We start from the raw sequence: 22,304 nt of genomic DNA, 5'->3' as shown, positions 1-22,304 counted from the left end.
TTTGATACAACATTCCCTGAAACACACAAATGACTTTGACTTGGCTTCACAAGTAAAGATGCAACATGCTGATAACATGGAAAAATAAGCTCATGGTTAACGAACATTTCATATTTATGATTGATGAGGATGTAAAGAATCTGCAGAGAAAACTCTCCAGAGACAAACTGGATCAATGATTGTGTCACTTAAAGTTTCACTTCTTTTTACAGTTTCATGCATTTTTAATCGTTCCCTACACTTTCAAAGCTTTAAGTACAATACTGTGCAAACGTCTCAGGGCTGTTTTCACATTGGAATGATTCACTGTGATTGTTTACATGGACACAAAATGAGATGATCAGATTGTGGTGGTGAAGTTCACGTGCATCGAGCGATCAGTCTGTCAACAGATGATTATTATCAGTAATTAAGGTTCCACTCCAGGTCTAAGAGAGCCACAGTCGTGCTGTTGTAAGTAACACTAAGTACTTTCATCTGTAGAAGCAGTTTTTTCTCCTGACAACTTGACTTTAAAACTGCGTACATGTTTTTCCTGTATTTTCTGGACGTGTTCCAATGTAGTGATTGAGAAATAGCATTGCAACCAATCTAATGGCGGCCAGAGTCTTTGACACAGTGCTGTGCTTTTCGTGAAACATCAAGTGTTGACTTTGCCAGAAAACACAAATTAGAAACGGATGCAAATTGAAAACCTCAAACTTGAATAGTCCTGCATCTGTAAACATTTCCCAGCATTCTGCGTTTGTGTTTGTTCGGCTATCACCACTAAGTCATTTCTCAAATGGATTTGATTCTCATTCACGACGTCTCAATTCAGTTTCCAATGTGATTCAAGATTGATTTGGTCAAGGATTCTTTCAGGCAGAATACAAATGTGTCTTCGACTCAGAAAGAAGAAAAAGCTTTTGTTCAACTCTCCTCTGTCTTCATAGTTTTCACATCCAATATAAAAGCACACTTTGGTCTTTAAAAGCTTGTGTTTAACACATTTAACAGATAATGCTCTGAAAATGTCACATGTTCATATGTTGATTGGAGGTCACATGCTGGTGTGACGATATAAAGTATGTTAATGTGATGCTTATGACACTTTTACATAAATCACGTTAAAGAATACATAAAAGTTTTCTGAATTGAATCTGGCACAGTGGTGCCTTCAGGAACCCCTGTTCAGCCTGACATGTTCAGGTTCAGGTTCACTCTTCTCTCTCACGGCCAGAACTTAGTACTTATACTCAAACTGTGTACACGGAGGAACCTTTTATGGTTTAAGTAAGAAAGAAAGTCCAGATGCACATTTTGAGCTTAGGTGTCAAAGCGTTAACTGAAGTGCCTCGAAGATTAAAATAATGATAATAATGATTACTACCCTTATCTCTCGCTCCATCTTAATCTAATTTCACTTCACCATTGTGTGAAGTATAAGTGAGGAAGAGGAGGAGGATGATGATGAGAGAGAGCAAATGATCTTATTGGGAATAAACCTGTGAAAAGGTTTTATTATTATATATTATAATATAAAAAGTTTAAATGATCATTCTAATCCTCATGGTTAAAACATACATCCTTTTGTTTGCGTCATGCTTTAGTGATGCTAAAACTTGCTTTTAGTTATTGTCTGATGCAGCTTTCATGAAAAACACACACAGAAAAATCTCTTCAGTTTATGGCAGAACTGGCATCTTTATGACGGCGACAAAACTATAAAACACCTTAAAAATCCAGCGACAAGAACACAGACTGAAATAATGCTGTGCACAAGCACACGGATGTCATCAGTCTGAGACTCCAGTGTGTTTATCAAGAGTGTGTTTAAAGGTTTTGGGCCATTAAAACAAACCATCCGCTCTCACATAAAGTGGGAAGACAATCACATCCTGATTGGCCATTTAGCAATCCCACTCCACATCCATAATTAGGTGATGCAGGCATGAATTCATCGCACGTTTTAAAAACGGCAGCTGTGCAGTCGACATTGTGCGTCTGCGTCCTCGCATTATTAGTGTGATAATCGGAGGGAAACAGGAGGAAATGAGAGAGGGATTGAGAGAGAAGTGTGCATGGTGAATGACTACTAAGCACTCATTAATTAGCTATGAGACAGCCTGTTTCATATCAGCGCGCCGGGACTCGGTGAGTGATTGTCGCCCGTGTCTGCGGTGACAACACATGACAAATGTGGAGCAACATCTATTCACTAACTATATAGTACTTTATGTCTTGTCGTAACAAATAACAAGTCCCATAATCTGTTGAAATAGACTGTGTGTGGGAAACACTGCAACTAAAGCACTTCTTTTTGTCTATGTAGTTGATCCAGTCTTGAACTTTTCCACCAGATACTGCGTTCAAATGTTGTCATTGTCTGTTTTAGCCCACGTTTGCTTCACTGGTGCACGCTTTCATTTCCCTCCTGTCTAATCTGCACCTGCACCGCGTCACTTTGTCACCTTTCTCTCTCTGAAACGCGGTGTGAGCGTGTGATTGAGGCCACGTCGTAGTAAGTAAAAATCGATTTAGTTTTCTCCGCTCTTTATTTTACGATTCAACACTTTTTTCACTCTGTGTTCTTGTGATATCTCGTGTCTTTTCACATTGACAGTATTTGGTGAAACAATGTCCAAACACAAGACAATGAGCGAGACTGACGTTTTGAGATTTTCACATTCAAAAAACGCCGCCTCCGTGTGGACGGAACGTAAAGTATGCGTATTCACCTAAGCTGTTTCCGTGTGACGGCCCTGAGTGTCTCATTAAGAGCCTCACGCTGTCAGACCTCTTTGGCACCGGGCAGAGTTAGCCTGAGGAGAGGGGGTGTCGTTGCCCTTCAATACTAACAATCCAGTATGTGTGTTTGGAATTATCCATCACACTATGACCCACATGACTTTTTGAAGTCTGTGGGATCGTTGTGTCGGAGGGAGATTGTCTGCAGATTCAACGGGTGTTGAAAGCGCTGACCGTGCATGTGTGCTCACGGCGCCGCGGCAGAAATGATTGCACTGGCAGATTATTTTAAAAAAGTGTGGTTTCTCACAGAAATTAATGATCACACCATAAAACAAACATGAATCCCTAATTTATACTCGCCTGACACTTTTAAATGAGCGGAGTGGAAAAAACCCACCGTGTCTCACACCTGAAGAATGTTGTCATGGCCACTGCAGCGCGTTGTTTCCATTGCCCTCTCTTTATTGTTCCGACCCACACACTGTGGTTGAAAGAACTTCCCGTGTGTCTCTTGTGCTCCAAAGTGTCCTCTCAGTGAAGGTGAATTCCAACTCTCCTGCTCCTCAATCATACGACCACTGAATCAAACTAAATAAAAAGTAGCACTGAACCCTAACCCATGGACACAAATACTGTAAAAATAAAGAATCTAATGAGATGCCAAATTCTGCAAGAAGGTGCAACTTAATTTCAGTGACGTTTGCGACTTGTCTGTGTTTCCATTCGACTGTTTTTCTTTTCTAATGGAAACACTCACTGAGTGACTGTGGTTTTTATTTTGTTTTCCTCTCAGATAAAGGTGATCAACACATGCTGTGCTTCGGAGGATCAGGTATGTTGGTTGCCACACACGTCACCAGCATACACACCCTCATCATAGCAGAGTGATTAGAATCAGTGGATCTAAATGCTCTGCTGCTGTGACACTGGATCTTTTCTTTTTATCTCGTTCTCTTACACTCTGTGACTCCTTTGAGCTTTGATACAGTTAAGCTTTGGTTAAGCTGTTGGATCCACACTTAAGAATGTGGTCGACAAACTCAAAGAAAAATGCTTCAGTTTGTAACATGGAAATGAATTCAGTTCAATAAAGTCATCAAGTTACTGTATATGAAGACAACGTGCGTATAGTAGTTTGCATTAACTTAATTCATTCAGGTCTTACTGTCAAAGACCCGACCTAATTAAATGAACTGATGAAGTTGCACCAAGTGTCAAAACATGTTTGGTTTGTCCAAACACGGTGGTCCAAGATGGCGGCTCATAGTGCAGCTGACACAGTGCTGTATAAATACATTCAGCTTTTGTTTCGTGGTGCGTGACTGGACTGACAACTGTTTGTTGAAATTAAGATTTTGGGGTCTTAATTGGATGCATAATAATCACGGCCAAAAGTTGAATTTCAGATTTCTTTATTGTTATTGTCACGAAAACAACAATGAAGAACATGAAGAATCGTCTGTGCACCTCATACAACTGCAGCTGTTTTACTCTGCGACATGCCAGAGAAGTGCAACTAATCAAATCACTCAAGCATCTCAAAAACACATCTTTATCAGCAAAGCGTCCACAGGCGTAATTGTATCACGCTGTTTATCTTAATGTAAAACAGCAGAATCATAGCGTCAGTGCAGCAGTGACTGCAGCACCGCTGCCTCACAGATGTATAATTGTAAAGCTGCATCGCTGTAGTTGTTTAATTCATACGTGCAGACAGTGCAGGTGTTTCCTGTTCTGTTGAGAAGTGTGCACATGTCATCCCTCCTCATCTCTGCAGGTTGTTCACATGGGCTGGGCGTGTCGAAGCCCAGCGGGCAACACTGCGGATCCAACTGCAGCGTTCAAGTTCCTGGCTTTGAGAGGACCATATTTTTATATCTTCAGAAGTCCCCCGGTAATTACTCTTTTATATTTGCCCATTTTCACATCTCATTCACACCCCATTCACATCACATTCACACCCCATTCACATTCACATTCACATTCACATTTACATTCACATTCACATTCACTTCACATTCACATTCACATTCACATTCACACATTCACATTCATTCACATTCACTTCACATTCATTCACATTCACATTCACATTCATTCATTCACATTCACATTCATTCACATTCACATTCACTTCACATTCACATTCACATTCACATTCACATTCACTTCATTCACATTCATTCACTTCACACATTCACATTCACATTCACATTCACATTCACATTCACATTCACACCTAATTCGCTCCTCATTCACATCTCCAGTGAGCTATTTTTATTAAAATGGATTTATGTAAAATCTCACCATTCACACTGAACTCAGTGACTTACACTTAAACATGTACAAATCTTTTTATTTTTTCTTCAGGTTAGTGGAGCAGTTTTTTTTTTCCTGAAATCTTTTTGAAGTGTAGATGTGTGAAGATGATGTTGTGCTGCTGCTCATTGATCTTTGATTTCTCCCTTTACTGACACGCCTCATACGTCATGTATTCAGCCGTGGGGAAAAGCTTTATACTTCAGTTATAATTAAAAAGCCGTGTTGAGGCTGCACAGCAGCAAAAACACAAACAAAAAATACATAGACACAATGGTTATTTTTACTTTTATAATTGGATGATTCTGCATATTGCCACATATACAGTAGACCCTAAAGCACTGGCAGGTGAGTTTCATTTTGAAAGGTGAAGTTTATTCATTAATGAATCAGTGGAATGACCTGATGACGTGTTTGGACTAAAAATCAAACTTCTACCAGCTTATTTTTACCTTTTTGGCATCACAGCTGATTTTTTGAACAGAAGATTATCATAGATTGTAACTGTTGTTTTGAGTATTTTGAGGCTAATTTCTAGTGAGTAGTTTGACTCCTGGCCCATCAGTGAATCTTTGTATCTGGGTGCATCTTAACATTAGAATTAGAAATAAAAACGGACTTCTTTACCACATTATATGCAATCTGCCCTCATGCAGCCGTTGACTGAACTCAATTAAAACAATATCAATGGCTTTAAGTGATTGTGAGACATTCAGGAAATCCCGTCTGAGAAACGTGTTGAGATATTTAAAGTCTTGACAGATGCTAAAACGCTGCGTGACAGGATCGTTTCATCAGCCTCATCAAAGCAGCAAAGTAATGAGTGCCTCATTAATGTAGAAAAAAAAAACAGTTGAGCGGTGAAACTTTAGGTTTTTACCAGAGCAAACGTAGTAATATGTCTGCACCGTAGCGTCTCAAAGAAAGTGTTTATACTGTATAGATATAAAGTCACAAAAAGGTTGGGAAAGTGTTTTGTTTGACAGGGATGGAAAGATCTTAGAGTGTGTAGGTATTGGATTTTAGTCTGAAGCTCTTTTGTTACTTGTCAACACTGTTTGACAAATTGTCATGGTTCACCATCTCTAATGAGAAGATTCTCAACAAAACTTTGGTGCTTTGCTGTTTTTTTGTTGTCCTCTGAAGTTAACAGGCTCTTTCAGGTTTTCAATCACGCTCCGTTGCTGCCTGTGTGTCTTTTTGAAAACTCTCAAGTGTTTTCCATCAGACTTGGTGAGGTTTTGTAAACTGTGATATCTCGAGGAACGATCAAACGGGACCTTTCTCCGTGTCTTGTGGTGACGGGGACTGCAGCGCCTTGTTTATCCTTCAACTTTCACATCAACAACAGTTTGAGAATTTGGTAAATGCTCTTACTTTGTTGTGTTGCTGTTGAGTTTGAGATCGTAGTATCTGGACTTAGAGTTAAATCTCACCGTTGATTGGTTATGGACATGCAACATGCTAATCTTCTGGAGGATACTGCCAATCTTGCCGTTTGATGGGCGACTGACACCAGAGCCTCTTTGCTTGGAAATGAAGTCCTTCATTTGGCCAGAATAATGTGGATCAGTGCTCAACTTGCATATCGAAATGCAATGTTGGTCAACATGAATGTACATGGCTGCTGGAGATCAGTGCATTTGTTGTGTCTTCAGCACAACCCAGCATCTCAGCACTTAGCCCTGCCCACGGTGGGTGTCCAGATACTTGTTGTCAACAAGTCCTTAGATGGAGATATTTCAGGGTCACACTTCAAATGAAGGGCCATGAGATATTTCCCTGATTGACCAACTCCAAGGAAACTAACGGAGGAAAAGAAGTAAAAAGTTAAAGAATAGAAGGAAGCGAGGAAACGCTATCAAAGAACCACTGGGGACTAAAAAGCTAACGGGTGATCTAATAACGTAACAGATACATATTTATGAAACAGACAAATAGATCAGTACTTAATATAAGTAAGTAAATTAATAAATTATTGAGATGCTATGAGCAACATGAGACAAAATAAACATGATAAAATAGTGGGTGCAGTAAAATTAAAAATAAGCTTAAAGTACACAAAAGGGTAGAATAAAAACAACTTGTGTCAGACCTTAAAATGAAATAAAGGAGTACAAATAAGTAATAGAACTCAGGTAAATGCCAGGATAAAACTGTAGTTTGTCTTAAGTGCATAATAATTCCCAAAATGGCAAAATAACAGCAGCTGATGCTTATTTTATGACGTGTGTCAGATTTGAACCACGACCTGTATCAGGCAAAGCAGGTAGGCGTTAAAATGAGAAATGGGACTGGGCCTTTTTGAACGTCACATTCCTTCCTGTGTCAGACTACAGTCACTCCTGATGTTTGTTTCCATTGCACAGACAAGAGGTCTGGCCTTGTCAAAGCTAAGACTCAAACACCTCTGCTCGCGGTCTTTCCACAGCAAAGAGAGCGCCATCACTGTTGGAAGGTTTTCAGCAGCATTCAAGGTGATGTATGGATTTTCTGCAGGGGATGCCAGTTATCAATATTCTATACAACAGATGGCAATTTCTTCAAAAACATTTGTAATACAGCCACAGCTCGGAGTCATTTGCATTCTAAATCATCAGAAAACAAACCATATTTAGTCCAGGAGTTGTGTGAGTGCCGCAGGAAATGTCACTGATGTTTCCCTGGAAAAGAACATGCCACAGGCAAAGAGTGTGAGGATGTTTCTGATGCCGAGTCAAAAGTTTGAAGCTGAGGCAAACAAAAAAAAAAAAGAGTTTTGATTCCTTTTCAGCGTTTTAACTGAAAAAGAAAATATAACTGCAGCCGAGAAGCAGGTTAGACGAGCTGAATACAGAGCAGCTGCAGAAATGATTGTTATATCGACAGAGACGATCAATCGGGATCAACAAGTCACGTAAATGAGGTGCGAGTGACACAACTCATCAGTCGTTATTTGGATGGATGGCTTTAAACATAATGGATGTGTTTTAATGGGAAGTGGAATGAAATTACAGGGCGTTTTGAGACCTGTCCTCTGGGTTGGTTTTTTAAATACACCAGTCAGCAATAACATGTAAGGAATAATCTATTTTATAATCACCTCCACCAGCACATTGTTTTTTAAAGACAGTCTATATTATGCAACTCATATATTACTAAATGAGTGTTTCTCTCTGTGTCTGTGACACCTCTGAGATCCTGTAGTGAAAGTCTTGGTGATTTGATGTAAATATTCTACCTGTGCAGAGTGCAACTGGAATAATCTGTTTCACCCTGTGACACTGGCAGTCATCCAAGCATCCATGCAACAAAGCTGCAGTGCCTGCCTTAATTTCACTAGCTTTTGGTCGTAGGATAAGAAGACGCTGCTTACAAGTTCAAAAAGAGCTTGTTGATGTGCGACCTCTTCATCTCACACTGCTTCCTGTTCACTTCTCAGATCAGTGCTGCTGACTGGGGACACGCTGAAACAACGTATAACCTCTATGAGGTTCTTTTCAAAGTTCACAAGGTATGTCGGGAGGGAGGGTGCTGTGATTCAAAATGTCATCATCTCATTGTCGTTGCTGTTTTCTCTTGTTTAGTCGATAAAACTCACGGAGCTGATGAAGAATGCGGTTCTACGTCCTGATCGACAAAACTGAGCTTTTCCATTGTACAGTTCTAGCACTCGGCTCTACTCGCCTCTACTCGGTTTGGTATCAGGCGCTACTTCAGTCATAGCACGGCTACGTCAGGTTTTACGTGACACAAACACACACAATCACTAGTGACAGTCAAAGCCGTTGTTCTGGGTGTAACTGAATCATTAGAATCAGTTCATTAAAATGATTTGTTCACAGAATCGTTCAGTTCTTCGTCTGACACAGTTACTGAACTGAAATACAACTGAACGTGGTTGGGATTTGGCTTTGGGCAGTGCTGTCGTTAAATACACCAGACTCAAATATTGAGATTTTAGAAATGTCCTGGTTTTAATTCTTTTTCATTTTAATTCTTGTGTTGGACGTCGCGCTCATGACTCTTCCATTGACATAGAGCAGGTACTAAAAAAAGCATTTGTTTTGCAGCTGTGGATGACAGAGGACTGCTGGCTCCAGGCGAGGCTCTACTTGGGGCTGGAACACTCACCGGAGCAGCAGGACCATGAGTGTCTGTGCTTCAGCATCCTGGTGGGCCACGGCCAGAGCCACACCTTCAGGGTTGAGCTGGCCACAGACCTGGCCGCCTGGGAGAAGACCTTCCAAAGAGCTGTGTTCTTGGAAGTGCAGCGGATAAGAGTGAGTAATCCTACAACACAGTATGTGGCACATTTCTCTGCTGGGTTTAAAAGAGTCCTTGAATTGAGATTGAGGTGGCTGCATGAAGCATCTGATGTTAAAGTGAAGACCATTTCTTTCATGAGGCAGATATAACTACTGTCAACAGCCTTAAGTAGAAGCCACAGCATTAATCAGGAAACCAAATAGAAAAGGATCACCATTCATGTGCCATAGATATATTTAATGTCACTGCACAAGGCCGTTTAATGAACATGTTTTGTACAACAGTATAAATGCATATCAGCAGTAGTCAATATAACACACAGTATAATATAAATACTGTCACATCACATACAGTGGATACAACACAAGTCATGAAAGCTCAGAGATGATATGTAGTCATTTAGAATTGTAATAATGCAAAATATCAATGTTAAATTACGTGCAGCTTATTTCCCAAGTTTCATTTTCAGTCAAATCCTAAAAAAGGCACTTTATTCTACTCCTGCACCAGCGCGCGCACGCACACACACACACACACACACACACACACACACACACACACACACACACACATCCAGCACAATAGTCATGCATCAATACAAGTAGTTTGATTTTTCTGCAAAATATATGGGGTTTTGTGATTATAATATTCTGAGGGGAAAAGAACAAGGAACACTTTATTCTGTTTCCAACACCAATTCAAAGGAGTCTGCTCTGCATGTCAACTACATCTGATCTCACAGAGGTTTGTAATGTTTGAAGTGCTGTCCAAATGTCTGCACAGTGGTCACAATGGGATTTAAAAAAGGTATTAAACTGTGGCGTGTGTCAAATACCTGAATATTACAGCAAAGTATCCCCTGATGATTCACCAGTGATGCTGCCTCACCACACTTTACATCACTGTTAAAGACCCTAAATGTGTTGTACTGGTCACATTGGATTTTAATCACCTTTGTTCCTCACTAACACCAATTTAATGCTTCACCAGTGAGAAGTGATTGCACTTGACGAAGCACACACTGTGGTTTCCGTGCTCTTAGAGGAATTTTGCAGACGCCACTCACTTTGCCACAAATGTAAATGCTGTAGCTTGAGCAACGTAAAGAATTAGTCCTTTCCTCAATGAGCCAATAAATTGCCTCTCGTACAAATATGTGTGTCGTGTGCAGGCGATCAGCTCTTATGGACAGTGTGTTGTCGAGCAGGTCTCATTAAAAGGCTTAAACATGAACAGTCACTGGAAAGGTTTCACACACACACACCATTATTTTTAAGTTTTCACCATCTTAGTGTTAGAATAGTGTTTAAATTTGTATTATTTTCCTCACTATTTTCACATTTTCTGTGCAACAAATTTCAAAAAAACTTCATCCCCTTAATGCTAATGCTTCCATATTTAATGTTATTTAAATGTACGGCCACAGGTTTATTTAACTCTCATGCAAAGTACAGCACAAACAAACATTTTTAATTGATGACATCATAGAGTTTTAAATTTAGTGTGGAATCTATTAAAGTTGATGGGCCAAGGTATTAAGTATTGAGTCACAATACTGTTTGTTTTTAAATAGAATTTGAATGGAAGTGTTTGTCTGTCCTGACTTTTAAAATAGATTTAAATTTATACTATATCAAATTCCTCAGAGAAAATAATAATGCAGTTGGAAGTTGAACTTGTTGAACTTCAGCTGTGCCACATGCACAGTTCCCTTCTTCCCTTCTTCTACTCTTATCTCTTCACTTGCACTACTAGAACTGTCCTTTAATCTCGTTTAATCACTGTATAATGACAATAAAGGTAATTCTGATTCTGATTCTGATTGCACTTGTTAAGGTCCATTTATACCTCCGTATGGACGTTTTCTCAATACACCTCTAGAGGGCAGTGGTGAGTTGCTGCAGGCCATTGACGACTTTTGAAGAGGTTATTTTTATTGTGCTTGATCCAAAATAGGCTGAAACCCAAGACCACTAAATGTAAGTTGTCCCATTAATGGGGAATATTACTCACTGGTGTTGCTGATGAGGCAGATTGATTTTGATTGGTCACATGATTGAGCCACATTTCCATTAGATGTGTTAACATTATGCAGCGTGAGCTGGTTATTACCTGAGCAGTGTGATTATGGCTTGATTAGATTTTTGGCGGTTGAAACATTTGGATTGACGGTCGTGCAATTATGGCTGCAGCTCCACATACAATCAGTCATATTTAGCCACGATGACAAAGCACTTTAACTGTTGAGAGCTTGATGTAAAGTTACTGGAGCAGCGTTTGGCTTTAAGTGGAACTGAAGTGAATGCTTTGCGAAAGAAAAACTGTATTTTCTCGTACTTCTTGGTCATTGCAGAATTGCAATACATTATCACTGTAAAAAAACTAATTTTGTTTTGTTTGCACGTTGTGGTCAATTAAGAAATCCAGTGCATGTCCATCTTCACCTTAATCTTTTCTCTTACTCTTGCTATCTGTCACTCATTTTCTGCACCTCTGAATTAAATGAAACATTCAAATGATTCACAATATATTCAAAGTGTCGCACTTTACTATTCCAACATTCAGCAGTATCTGTCTCAAGTGTCAGATTGAGGTGAAGCATTTTCTGAATAATGCCAAGAGGCCTTGACCAATTCTGCTTGATTCGCCCCTCATTACTTTTTCTATCCAAGCAAACTCACTAAACTGAGCCAAAGATCAAAAGAGCAAGTCTGAGCACAGATATTTGCTTCTTTGCTTAAAGCACATCTGTATTCATTCTTGGGTCTTTTAAGTGGCTGCAGTAACATCATCTTCTTAGTAGGAGGTATAAAAGCCTCCCCGTAGCCATAATTACACAAAATACTCAGAAATTAAAAGAGTATGCCTCTGTCAGGTTAGGCTCTTCACAGAATGGCCACCCCCATTCCTCATTCCCATCCTTTCAACACTCAAATGCAGCCAACCAATCATTAAGCCTGAAACTCAAAGGGCTCTGGTGCTCAGGATCCTTAATTAGGAACATTTATTAATAGTACAAAGCAAAGCACCTGCCATAAGATATGTGAATCACTGTAAGATGTTTGAATCACATTTAAACCAAACTGGGTACCAGATTATGTTCTACGACGATGTCCTGTTTCTTCACTATAGCATGTCTGACATAAAGAGCGCGTACTCAAAGTTTACAATCATAATTTCCCTGGACTGTTGAACTGTTTAATGAGTCGTGCTGGAACACTGTCGTGCAAAAGCACTATAAAATACTAAGCAATACCAAGTTCTCTTCATCATCAATAAAAAAAGAATGTATGATTAAACTTTAATTTGGTGGTGACCATTGAGAAGTAGAACTTTCATGACATTGTCCAGATTTTGCCTGCTCTTTTCCACCTCCATGATAAATGGATAAAGTGATGATGAAAAGGGCAAAGCAAAGGATTCACACTCACCAGGAATCACCTGCTCAGGTGAACTGGCTGTATATGCAGGACAGTATGTGTTTAAGCAATGTTTAATCACTTTACCCTTGTGTGTCATGTGATATACAGTAGATATTCATCTGGGGTGTTTTCTTTCAAAAACACAAACTCAGCAGTTTATTATAACATCCAGTCCTGGAGCAGAAACCCTGCTGCTCTAGACAATATTAGTGTTTGGTGCTCCAGTCACGGTGTTAGCTTTTAGCCAGCTAACATGACTGAAGCAACTCAGGGTGTGACATTAATGTCAATTCATCTGCTTTGGAATGATTGTGATGGTTAAACGGTTTCTTGTGGGGAACGTTGGGGCTTTCTCCACTCCCCCTGCCTTCTGTTATTGGAAAACTAGATACTCTGAAGTTGTAGGCGGAGCTATGTAGAGAAGAAGACTAAAAAGCGACCAGACCTCTGTTCCTCTTGAGGGCTTTGATTTCCAAATGTGCCAAACTCTGACCTCTGAAATGGTGCACACGTGTAAACGTGGATAACATTAAAAAGAAAGACCAACTCCTACAATAAAACAGTGAAGTGGACGTTTAATGAGAGCAGTCTCTAAGCGCCTCTCGAGTGGAGAGTCCAGGCTGTATGAGCGGTTTCTCCCATCAGATAAAAGCAAAGAGGATAATGTTGCATTTTTCCAGTCTTTAATGATGCACATTTGAGTCGCCATCATTTGGGAACCAAATGAAAGTGATGTAGGTTTTACAAAAAGGTTTGCCTGTGATTTCTCTGTTCTCCAACCAATTAGGCCAGCCTCCTGTGGTTTCACAGTATAATTCAGCACCATTAAACTGACGGAAGTGTGCACTACATAAATACTGCTGATGAGAGGAAAGCAGAGACTATAGTGAAACAAATGCTCAGCCTGCACTTTTTAAGAAGTCCAGCTAAAATGACAACATCTAATCTATATATAGTGTTTTGGCCACATGGTGGAGGAGCGCCAGGCACTGTTACCTCACAGATGGAAGGTCATCGGTCTGAATGTTTCCTCCCACAGTCCAAAAACATGCAGAGGTTAACTGACCTCACCAGAGTGTAAAAAGATCTGTGTGGAGGGACTTAAATATTGTAGTTATGTGCTATGGTCTCAAACTCACGTTCTCCCCAAACCAGAATTAAACACACACACACGTTTCCTCCCTGGAGCAGTTTTGTGTTCGTCCGTCTGCGTCTGTGATGTCAGGAAGCAACGTCATACGCACATATATACGACAGGAGGTGACGGCGCTGCGTAGATCGATTTACCCCTTTAATTCAAGAAGAAGTTTTTATTGTCATTATGAGGACATAATGAAATTTTTGCAGAGACTCCCGGCTTAAGGTACACAGTAAAATAGCAAAAATAACAGAAATAACGAAGGACTTGACATTTAAATAGACATGACGAAAGGCACTCAAATAAGACACAACAAGAGACTTAACACTAATGAGACACAACAAAATATAAAGTACAGACAAAATATAAAGTACAGGTGTCCTTTAACATTACAGAGGTCCTGTGGTAGAATTGCATTACTCCACCTACTCTCTCCAAATAGTGCTTAAATACATGATCTCACAACGGTGAAAGCTGAAGAAAGAAAGAAAGAAAGAAAGAAAAAAACACTGCAGCATTAACGTGACATGGTCACATGACATCACTGGAAATGACAGAGGAGACAAAGGCCTGAAGGTCAGATATAGCTTTCAGACACAATAACCCACTGCTGCCACAAGTGGGCAGTAAATGAAAAAAATAAATTAAGATCCCTCAGTGACAACATGCCAGGTCGGTCAGGTTGAAGGGAGATTTAGCAGCTTTTAGCTTCAGTAGATCTGAGATGGGATCTAACAACACGATATTATACTCATGTTTTCAGTCATTTATTATCACCTGAATGTTACTGTTGGGATTCTCTGTTATCTAGAGGCCACCACACACCACACTCTGGTCCTTTAAGTTTTCTAAAGTGACACATGTGGCTGTAACTGAACTGCAGTGCAGTCAGTGAGCACAACATGCACACTGACTAGGTAATTACATTAAATGAAATTAAATTTAATTGATTATTTACTTAGGGGTTAAATACGCGTTTGTGATGAATTCATAGACGATGGATTCCCTCGTCCTTTGCCCTAACGTTAGCACTTTAATGCTCAGTACTGTCAAAGTTCGGCTGACATCCAGCGATGAAAGGTTTTCACAGGGTGTGTTCACTGTTCACTGAGTTTACAGATGACACTTTAATTCATTCAGTTGGCACATATTCTCATACCTTACCAGGGTCCTTGGGCAAGACACTTAACCCCCTGTGCTGTGTGAATGAGTGAATAAATACAGACCATTCACCATTTACCCAATCTCCCTCACCGGTGTTTCACAATAAATGTCCTTTATTTCTCAGACTTTTTAAAGACTGTTGCACGTTCTCTGCTTAGATCATCGGCAACTGTTGAATTTGAATTTGCTGCCAGACATAAGCGTGTACTCTTTAATTTCCAAGAAATAACAACTGTGTTAAATCTTTGTTCCCTTTTATTTTCTTTCTTGAAGGTCAGGGTTTTTATTGATTTATTTATTTTCCTTTGTACTTGATCAGTTGTCTTTCATTAGGTGTGGATGGTGGCGAATGCACAATTAAAAGGATAAGGGATTAGAATTTGGAACTGCTTCTTTCACACCTGTCCTCTGTTTTATTTAATCCCTCACATGTTTACTACTGCTGGAAGTTGCTCAGGAGATTTCCTTGCACTGCATGTTGTTAATTCCTACAGAAAAGTCCCTTCCAATTAGTGAAATGTAGTCACTGCTCACTATGTCACAACACAGTGTTGACAGCTAGACAGCCTGCCTCTGTTTTCTTTTTTCATCCTCGTCACAGCTGAATTCACGACACCGCTGAAGAGAAGCAGTTTGAAGCCCTAAGTAAAAGGAGTGCACAGTCCCATGCCATATTCTCTGCACACACTTCACTCTATAATTAAAAGCGTTCAGTCCTCTGTTCTCTGAAGAGAAAGACAAATTGAAAGTATAACAAACAGAGAATCAGAGTTCACCTCTGTTATTGAATGAATGACAAAAACAAGAAGATGTTGTTCCACCGAGACCACGACGCTGAGGCGTCAGTGCTGGGTTAGGGTTGTAGTGCACACTTGTTGATGTGACACGATATGTGTTTAAAACGTAAGGATTTCCTCTGTCATGTTTGTTGACATCATCAGGAACCTGCGCACGAGGCTGCTCTCTGCAAACATCTCATGCAGGACGAAGAAGCAGATTTGATCTTGTTATCCAGATTTCCCAAGCTTAACGGGTCCGGCTGGTATTTTAACAAGAGCTTTGCAAGTCTATACATCAAAGTGATATCTGGGCTTGTGCACTGGTTAGCTTTCAAGCATCACAGCACAAAGGGTGCTGGTTTGAATCTTGGTTTGACGGTGATGGAGTTGGTACTCCAGCTTCCTCCCACGGTCGCAGACTCCAAATAGACCAAAGGTGTGAAAGTGAGTGTAAATTGTTATTTGTTTCTGGCTCTGTGATTGGCTGGCAGCCTGTTCAGATTATACCCTGCATGTCATTGAAGGTCAGCCAGGATTGGCTGTGGCTCCCCCACGACCTTCAAAGGATGATTTTATAAATAATGCATGGATAAAGGCTTCTTGTTGTGTTATTCTAATCCTAGAGTAGAAAGAGGAAACGATTGAATAAATAATCAAATATCAATGAAAAAAAAAGCCCTTCATCATTTTTAATCTTAAGAAAAAGCAGCAGCTTTGTTGTTTCGTTGACATTTGGATTGGAATGATGTGACTGAAAGCTGCAGTGACTTTAAATCATACAACATGTGTTTGTATTGGAATTGGAAAGCTTTACAAAAACAGAAGAAAAGATGATCGAGCATGTCTTATTATTATTGCTATATGCTGTAGTTCAGGTGTAAGACACACTGCATACGTGACTCTTAACCCTTCTTATTTTAAAATACACATTTCCTGTATTTATTAATAATAATAACAACAATTATTATTATAGTGTATGGTCATTACAGTATCGCTAAAACATCAAATCTAAATCTGTGTCTGAAGACTTTAGCACAGTTCTGTAACCAGAAGCTAGATGAAAATGTTTTCTGACGTCGTAAATCAACTGAAAAGTAGACTTCTATTCAAATGGACATCTTTTTACGACCAGCAGAGTCGCCCCCTGGTGGCTGTTCAATATAGTTTGCACAGTTTACTTCCATGGAGAAATTTACAGTGTGACAGAGGAGGACAGATAAAGTTACTGGCTCTTGGCATAATCTGAATTGGAACACCAGTTAATATACAGCATTTCCAGGTGAGAACAACACCAGAATCAAACACTGAAGCTGTTTGTTATTGATTATTACAAATATATTCACTCGCCAGTTTATTAGGTACCACTTAGTTGAAACTGATGGTTTAAATTCCACTGTCTTGTTATAAATCTTCCTTCACAAATGTTGTAATCTTAACTTTTAGAACATAGTACACAGCAGTGGTTTGTGTGATTCTTAAATGTGACACTGTATGTAAATGTAAATGTGTATTGAAGTATCTGAGATCACTAATAATCAGGATCAGCTCAGAAAAAGGCAGAAGTGTATGAAGAATACACCAAATGTTACTAAATAAGTGAAGATAAGCTAATGTTCACTGAACCCTGGACATACAAAGAAATGCACCACAGTATTATTTACACATACTTACCTGCATGTATGCATGTGTGTGTGTGTGTTTCCAGTCCAAAAGCTACATGTGCAGCAGCCAGGGGAACGTGCAGTGCTTCACCATCGACTTTGGACTGGGCTTCACTTGCTCGGAGGGCACTTCAAAGGTAAAGCATCACACAGTTGTTAGTTGTTGCTGTTGCCGTCCAGACTCTGTGTCTCTCTGCAGTTTGACAGTTTCATTCCCCCCGTACGGAATATTTTCTACTGAGACGACAAATGGATATGAAATTATGTTTTAAGTAACTTTAAAAAAAAAACAAAAAAAAGATAGAAAGATTGCTTTTTTAATGTCTCCTGTTTCAGATGGTGTTAATGCTGCTGTTAATAAATGAACTATGGAATATTACTTTGGCAGGCAGGTTTGCTGAATGTTAGCCAGTCTTAATGTGATATTCTTTAAATCCCGGTTAGATCCCGATGATGAAGAGGTGGTATTTAAACATGCTCATTACTGACACCTTCATGCTGCTGTGTCTTGTATTACCCTCCCCTGTAGACCATGCTGTGGCGATATAAGTTCTCTCAACTTAAAGGCTCCTCTGACGATGGGAAAACCAGGGTAAAACTCCTTTTCAAGAATGCTGAAAGCAAGCAAATAGAAATGAAGGTAAAGTTCTTCTACAGTTATCGCTTGGTTGTATGAAGGAGTATTAGGGCCTACAAATTCATGATTTCTTTGATAATTAAGAAATATCATCATCTTAAACATGTCTTTACATTATTCCCACAGGAACTGGAGTTCGCTAATCTGACAGCCGTCCTTCACTGCATTCATTCTTTTATCGCTGCCAAAGTTGCCTCCATGGACCCTCTCTTTATGTGCAGTCAGAGCTTGCCTGGAAATTACATGAACAGCTAAGAAGACATGTCGTCATCATGTGCACCTGCAGGCAAATGAGCAGTATGTTATGCACAGAGCTAACTGATAAGTATATCTTGTTCTTGCTATTTTTGTATCAACCACAGAAAAAAGGAAACATTTGTAAAAGAGACTAGTACACAGTGTTTAAGTAAACACAGTCAGGAGGATCAGGAGTCCAAAGGTAACGCCCATGTGACAATATGGTGCCATAAACTGCCACATGTCTGACAATGTGACACAGAACTAATGCTGTTAATGAGGAATTACACTTCAACTTGTGAATGAAGAAGTTTACTTACTTTTCATTTGCTACAGAAAAATAACTCTAACACAGAGGAATTTAATTAAGTCCAGTAACTGACACCTCAAATGAAACACGAGAAGCCTGACAGAGGCTGAAGTTGTACAATGGTTGTGTTTTGGTATCTACCTTAAATAACAAAGCCCCACAATGCTCTCGTTTCAAATCCTTTGGGCTAATGAGCTTCAAAGCAACATAAAGAGCCATATCATCTGCTACCGTTCAATAGAGTTAACAAGGAATGGTCTTTACTTCTGTAATGTTTCACAGCCCACACACTGCTCAAGCACCATTCTATGCCATTATATACTGTATATCTCTATTTATTCTTGACATCAGCCAGTGGTTTTAGGAGGCAGCGACACAAACTCCTACGTCACACACTAACATGTTCCTCTCCTGTTTCTGTCTGATGAAGACAAATATAAGATCATTTTTCAAAGATGAAGATGTTCTGACATTGCAGGATGAGTCTGCCGTCATTATGTGTCATTTGCTGTAAAATGAGATCGTCTCCAGCAAAGCACCTCTTCCACTGATATCATGAGATGATTGTGCATGTGAATCACATGCACAATCATCTTATTTTAAGCATCTTCACTTTCTTATGTGTCAAGCCGTCTTTTGTGTTGAACTAGATGAGCAAAGTTAATTATGTCACCTTGACATCCATTTTGACATAGTGGACAAACGAGTTCACTACAAACTACAAGAAAAACATTTGACTGTTACATCACAAAAGATATGAAACTAACGAGAGTTTGATTTTCTGCACACGTCTTGTAATTGAATGAATCCCAATGTATTTGTGTGGGGAACCAATAACACATTTATGGACATAATGTGCTCTCAAGTAAATTAACACATACTTTATGTGCTGCTTTATAACGAGCAGGATCCCTTTATATCTTATTCCCACTGGTAAAGAAACCCATTTAAACATCACCACTGTTAATGTGTTTAATCCACATTCACTCCCAGGTCAAAGAACTACCGTCTATGAGGATTTTATGAACGTATTAGTGGACACAACACATGAGTGAACGTGCCAAATTCTGCTTCACCTGCTTCACCTCTGGCAGCTGTGATGCTCATTAATCTTCCAGCTGTCAGTCTTGATGTTAGTAGTGGAACTTGTTTTTTAAGACTTGGGACAGAGAGCAATATTTTTATTTCCTCAATCAGTTCCGGTATACCTGCTAATTTAAGCGTGAAAGAGGCTTCCCATAATTCTGATCGACGTGTCATCCTTCCTCAGACATGCGTCAGAGACAGAAACAGAGTGGAACCGGAGCAAACCATGTGAAAGGTGAAAACTCTCCTTCTCTGACTCAACACTAGCACCAAAACATAACAAACAATAAGGTTGTTGTGCTGGTATCTCAGTGTTATTTCCTCTCTGTCCTGGAACCTCCTCGCTCTTTGGTTTTTCGTGCATAAACGTTTCCGTCACTGGGTCACACAGGATACAGGGATATTAAGAGCAAACTCGAAACTCAGAATATGTTATCACAGCTCACCGCTGAGCTGAAGTTGACACGATACTACCTTTGGCTTGTCTTTGTTTAAGGAATAAATAAACTCTGATATGATGAATGTCTGTCCAAGTCTGTTTCTCTATCTGAAGAGCAGCATGTGGACGCCTCGTGCTCCATGAAGCAGCAGAGAAACATATGCAGCTTGACAAAGGCAGAATAAATTCCATTTGTATTGTATAGTATTGCACGGGGCTCTGATATTTTGTCCATCCTCTATTGAACCCGACGTCGCAGCAAGAACCAAACATTCAAATATATGCCACTGGTGTGTTTTTTGTCCATGGGTGACGTTTGTTTCCTTCTTCACAAACTCTGAGATTCATTTTGTTTGCGAAGTTTTTGGCTTGAGCAGTTTTTGTGCTGGAGCCAAAGCAGCCACCATGACAACACGAGGGCGATATGATGTTCAGCTGAAGTTGCAGTCGGCTGCTGTTGCACAAACGGCATCGTCAAGTTGCAGCGGTGCCATGTCGAGCATGAATTTCAAGTACACTGCTCATCTTTCAATGGGCCGTGACTCTCAGAGTTGACTCCTCCGGTGGCATTGGACCCTGAATGCTAACTGAAGTATTTGTGATGAGTGGAAGTTTCCAGGCCAATTTCAGAGTGACTGCTGCAGCCTTTTCACTGTTAGTAATCCCTACAGTCCAAATCTAAGACTCAGAAAATGGGCTCGGGAGGATGGAGGCACAGCAAAGAAAGCAGGACCATGAACCCATTAAAAAGCTTCAATGACTTCTGCTCATACTCTGCCCTTTTATTTCACCAGTTCTGCCCTTGAAGTAAAGTTTGATGAAAAGGTAATGATGAGTTCTATCCAGCAGGACACATTATGAAGTTATGGCTTATATTTCTTTGTCTCCATTAAGTAAGTGGTGTGATATTATCAGGCAATCATATCAGATGTGACACAACCAATGGTGTGTAAGTATTAACGTGGCATTTCTCAACATGCAGTATTTCACCTTGTGCTGTGATGTTCTTCTCCAAGTTATTATCCAGAGAACCTGAGTGAACTCTCACTGTTTGCATGAGCCAGAGGCGACCTTTGAGGGACAGGACGGACGTGGAAGAAGCTTTCAGTACAAACAGCTCCTCAAAGGTCACTGGGTTTGCAGACAGTTCTGAGACAGGTGTTCATGAATGCATCTGACAAATCTGTCAACTTATGTCTCACAGTAATGTCCACATGTGCAGTGGACTTTTTTTGTCACTTCAGTTTTTATTTATTTAAACACAGTGTTTCCTCCTTGGTCCAGTGTTTTAGCTTTTGTCTGTGCCGTGTTGATGAACGGTGCTTTAAAGGTTGTTTGGTGACAATGGGATGTTTTCTTCTCTGTGGGGCGACTGTATGTTCCCTCCCTTGTTGGAAGATTGGGACATTTGTTGCACTGTGTGGCATTTGTGTGGCAGGAGACATCGCACACTGAACCTTCAATCATAAGTGGATTGAAGTGTTTGGCAGCAAGCTAGTTTCATGGGGCCATTTACTGGGTTTCTTACCTTTTATGTTGTTTCAATCACCTGGACATTTGACAGTCATCCCTAGGTAACCCACAGGTAACAGGATTCCATTAAACGCCATGTTGAATCGAAATTCTTAGAAAGATCAGCCATCGATTAAAGTAGATCTGTTATTGCGAGTAAACAACATTCTCATCTCACCCATGTAAAAGTACAATTTCCACACAAAAACATCTTCATTTCCTGACATTGCACAAACCATGTGCTGTACAAACAGGCTATATTGTCTAATCATGCGTCAGTCTTGGTGTTTTCTCAGGTATTGTAACACGAGAGTTCCTGAACATACAAACTCTCCAAGTGACTGAGCTAATGGAGAAAAGAAGAGGCTTTTTTCAAATCAGTCGACTGAGTGCAAGAAAAAAACCCACTGAATGTTTGAGTTGCTCCAGTGAGTCCTGGTCTATTTTACCTTGGACTCCCTGCTTCTATGAATACATAACGATAGTTGAACACGGTGTGCAGCTGCAGGATAAATCTTTACTATTTCAGAAATCCTTCTTTTTTTGATCAGACCACAAAATGGCTTGTTTTTTCCACGCTGTTTTCCATGCTGTGCTGATTGTTCTCCCAGGTTTTCTA

General features: G+C 39.9%; 1 protein-coding gene across 1 annotated transcript in view; it reads left to right on the top strand.

Annotated features, from left to right (window-relative positions):
- The window catches only part of sntg2 (syntrophin, gamma 2), a 64,970-nt gene extending 43,604 nt beyond the window's left edge, over positions 1-21,366 (top strand). Inside the window, exons 11-17 of the mRNA XM_044046733.1 lie at positions 3,527-3,565; positions 4,511-4,627; positions 8,474-8,545; positions 9,105-9,314; positions 17,509-17,601; positions 17,994-18,104; positions 18,228-21,366. Of these exons, the coding sequence (XP_043902668.1) occupies positions 3,527-3,565; positions 4,511-4,627; positions 8,474-8,545; positions 9,105-9,314; positions 17,509-17,601; positions 17,994-18,104; positions 18,228-18,356 (771 nt within the window). The 3' untranslated portion in view covers positions 18,357-21,366. The remainder of the gene's footprint in view (positions 1-3,526; positions 3,566-4,510; positions 4,628-8,473; positions 8,546-9,104; positions 9,315-17,508; positions 17,602-17,993; positions 18,105-18,227) is intronic.
- Positions 21,367-22,304: the final 938 nt, after the last annotated feature.

Source organism: Solea senegalensis, linkage group LG16, assembly GCF_019176455.1.
Source record: "Solea senegalensis isolate Sse05_10M linkage group LG16, IFAPA_SoseM_1, whole genome shotgun sequence".
NCBI classification, from domain to species: domain Eukaryota; kingdom Metazoa; phylum Chordata; class Actinopteri; order Pleuronectiformes; family Soleidae; genus Solea; species Solea senegalensis.
The sequence above is the reverse complement of the archived record's forward strand: the minus strand, read 5'-3'. Positions and strand labels throughout refer to the sequence as shown.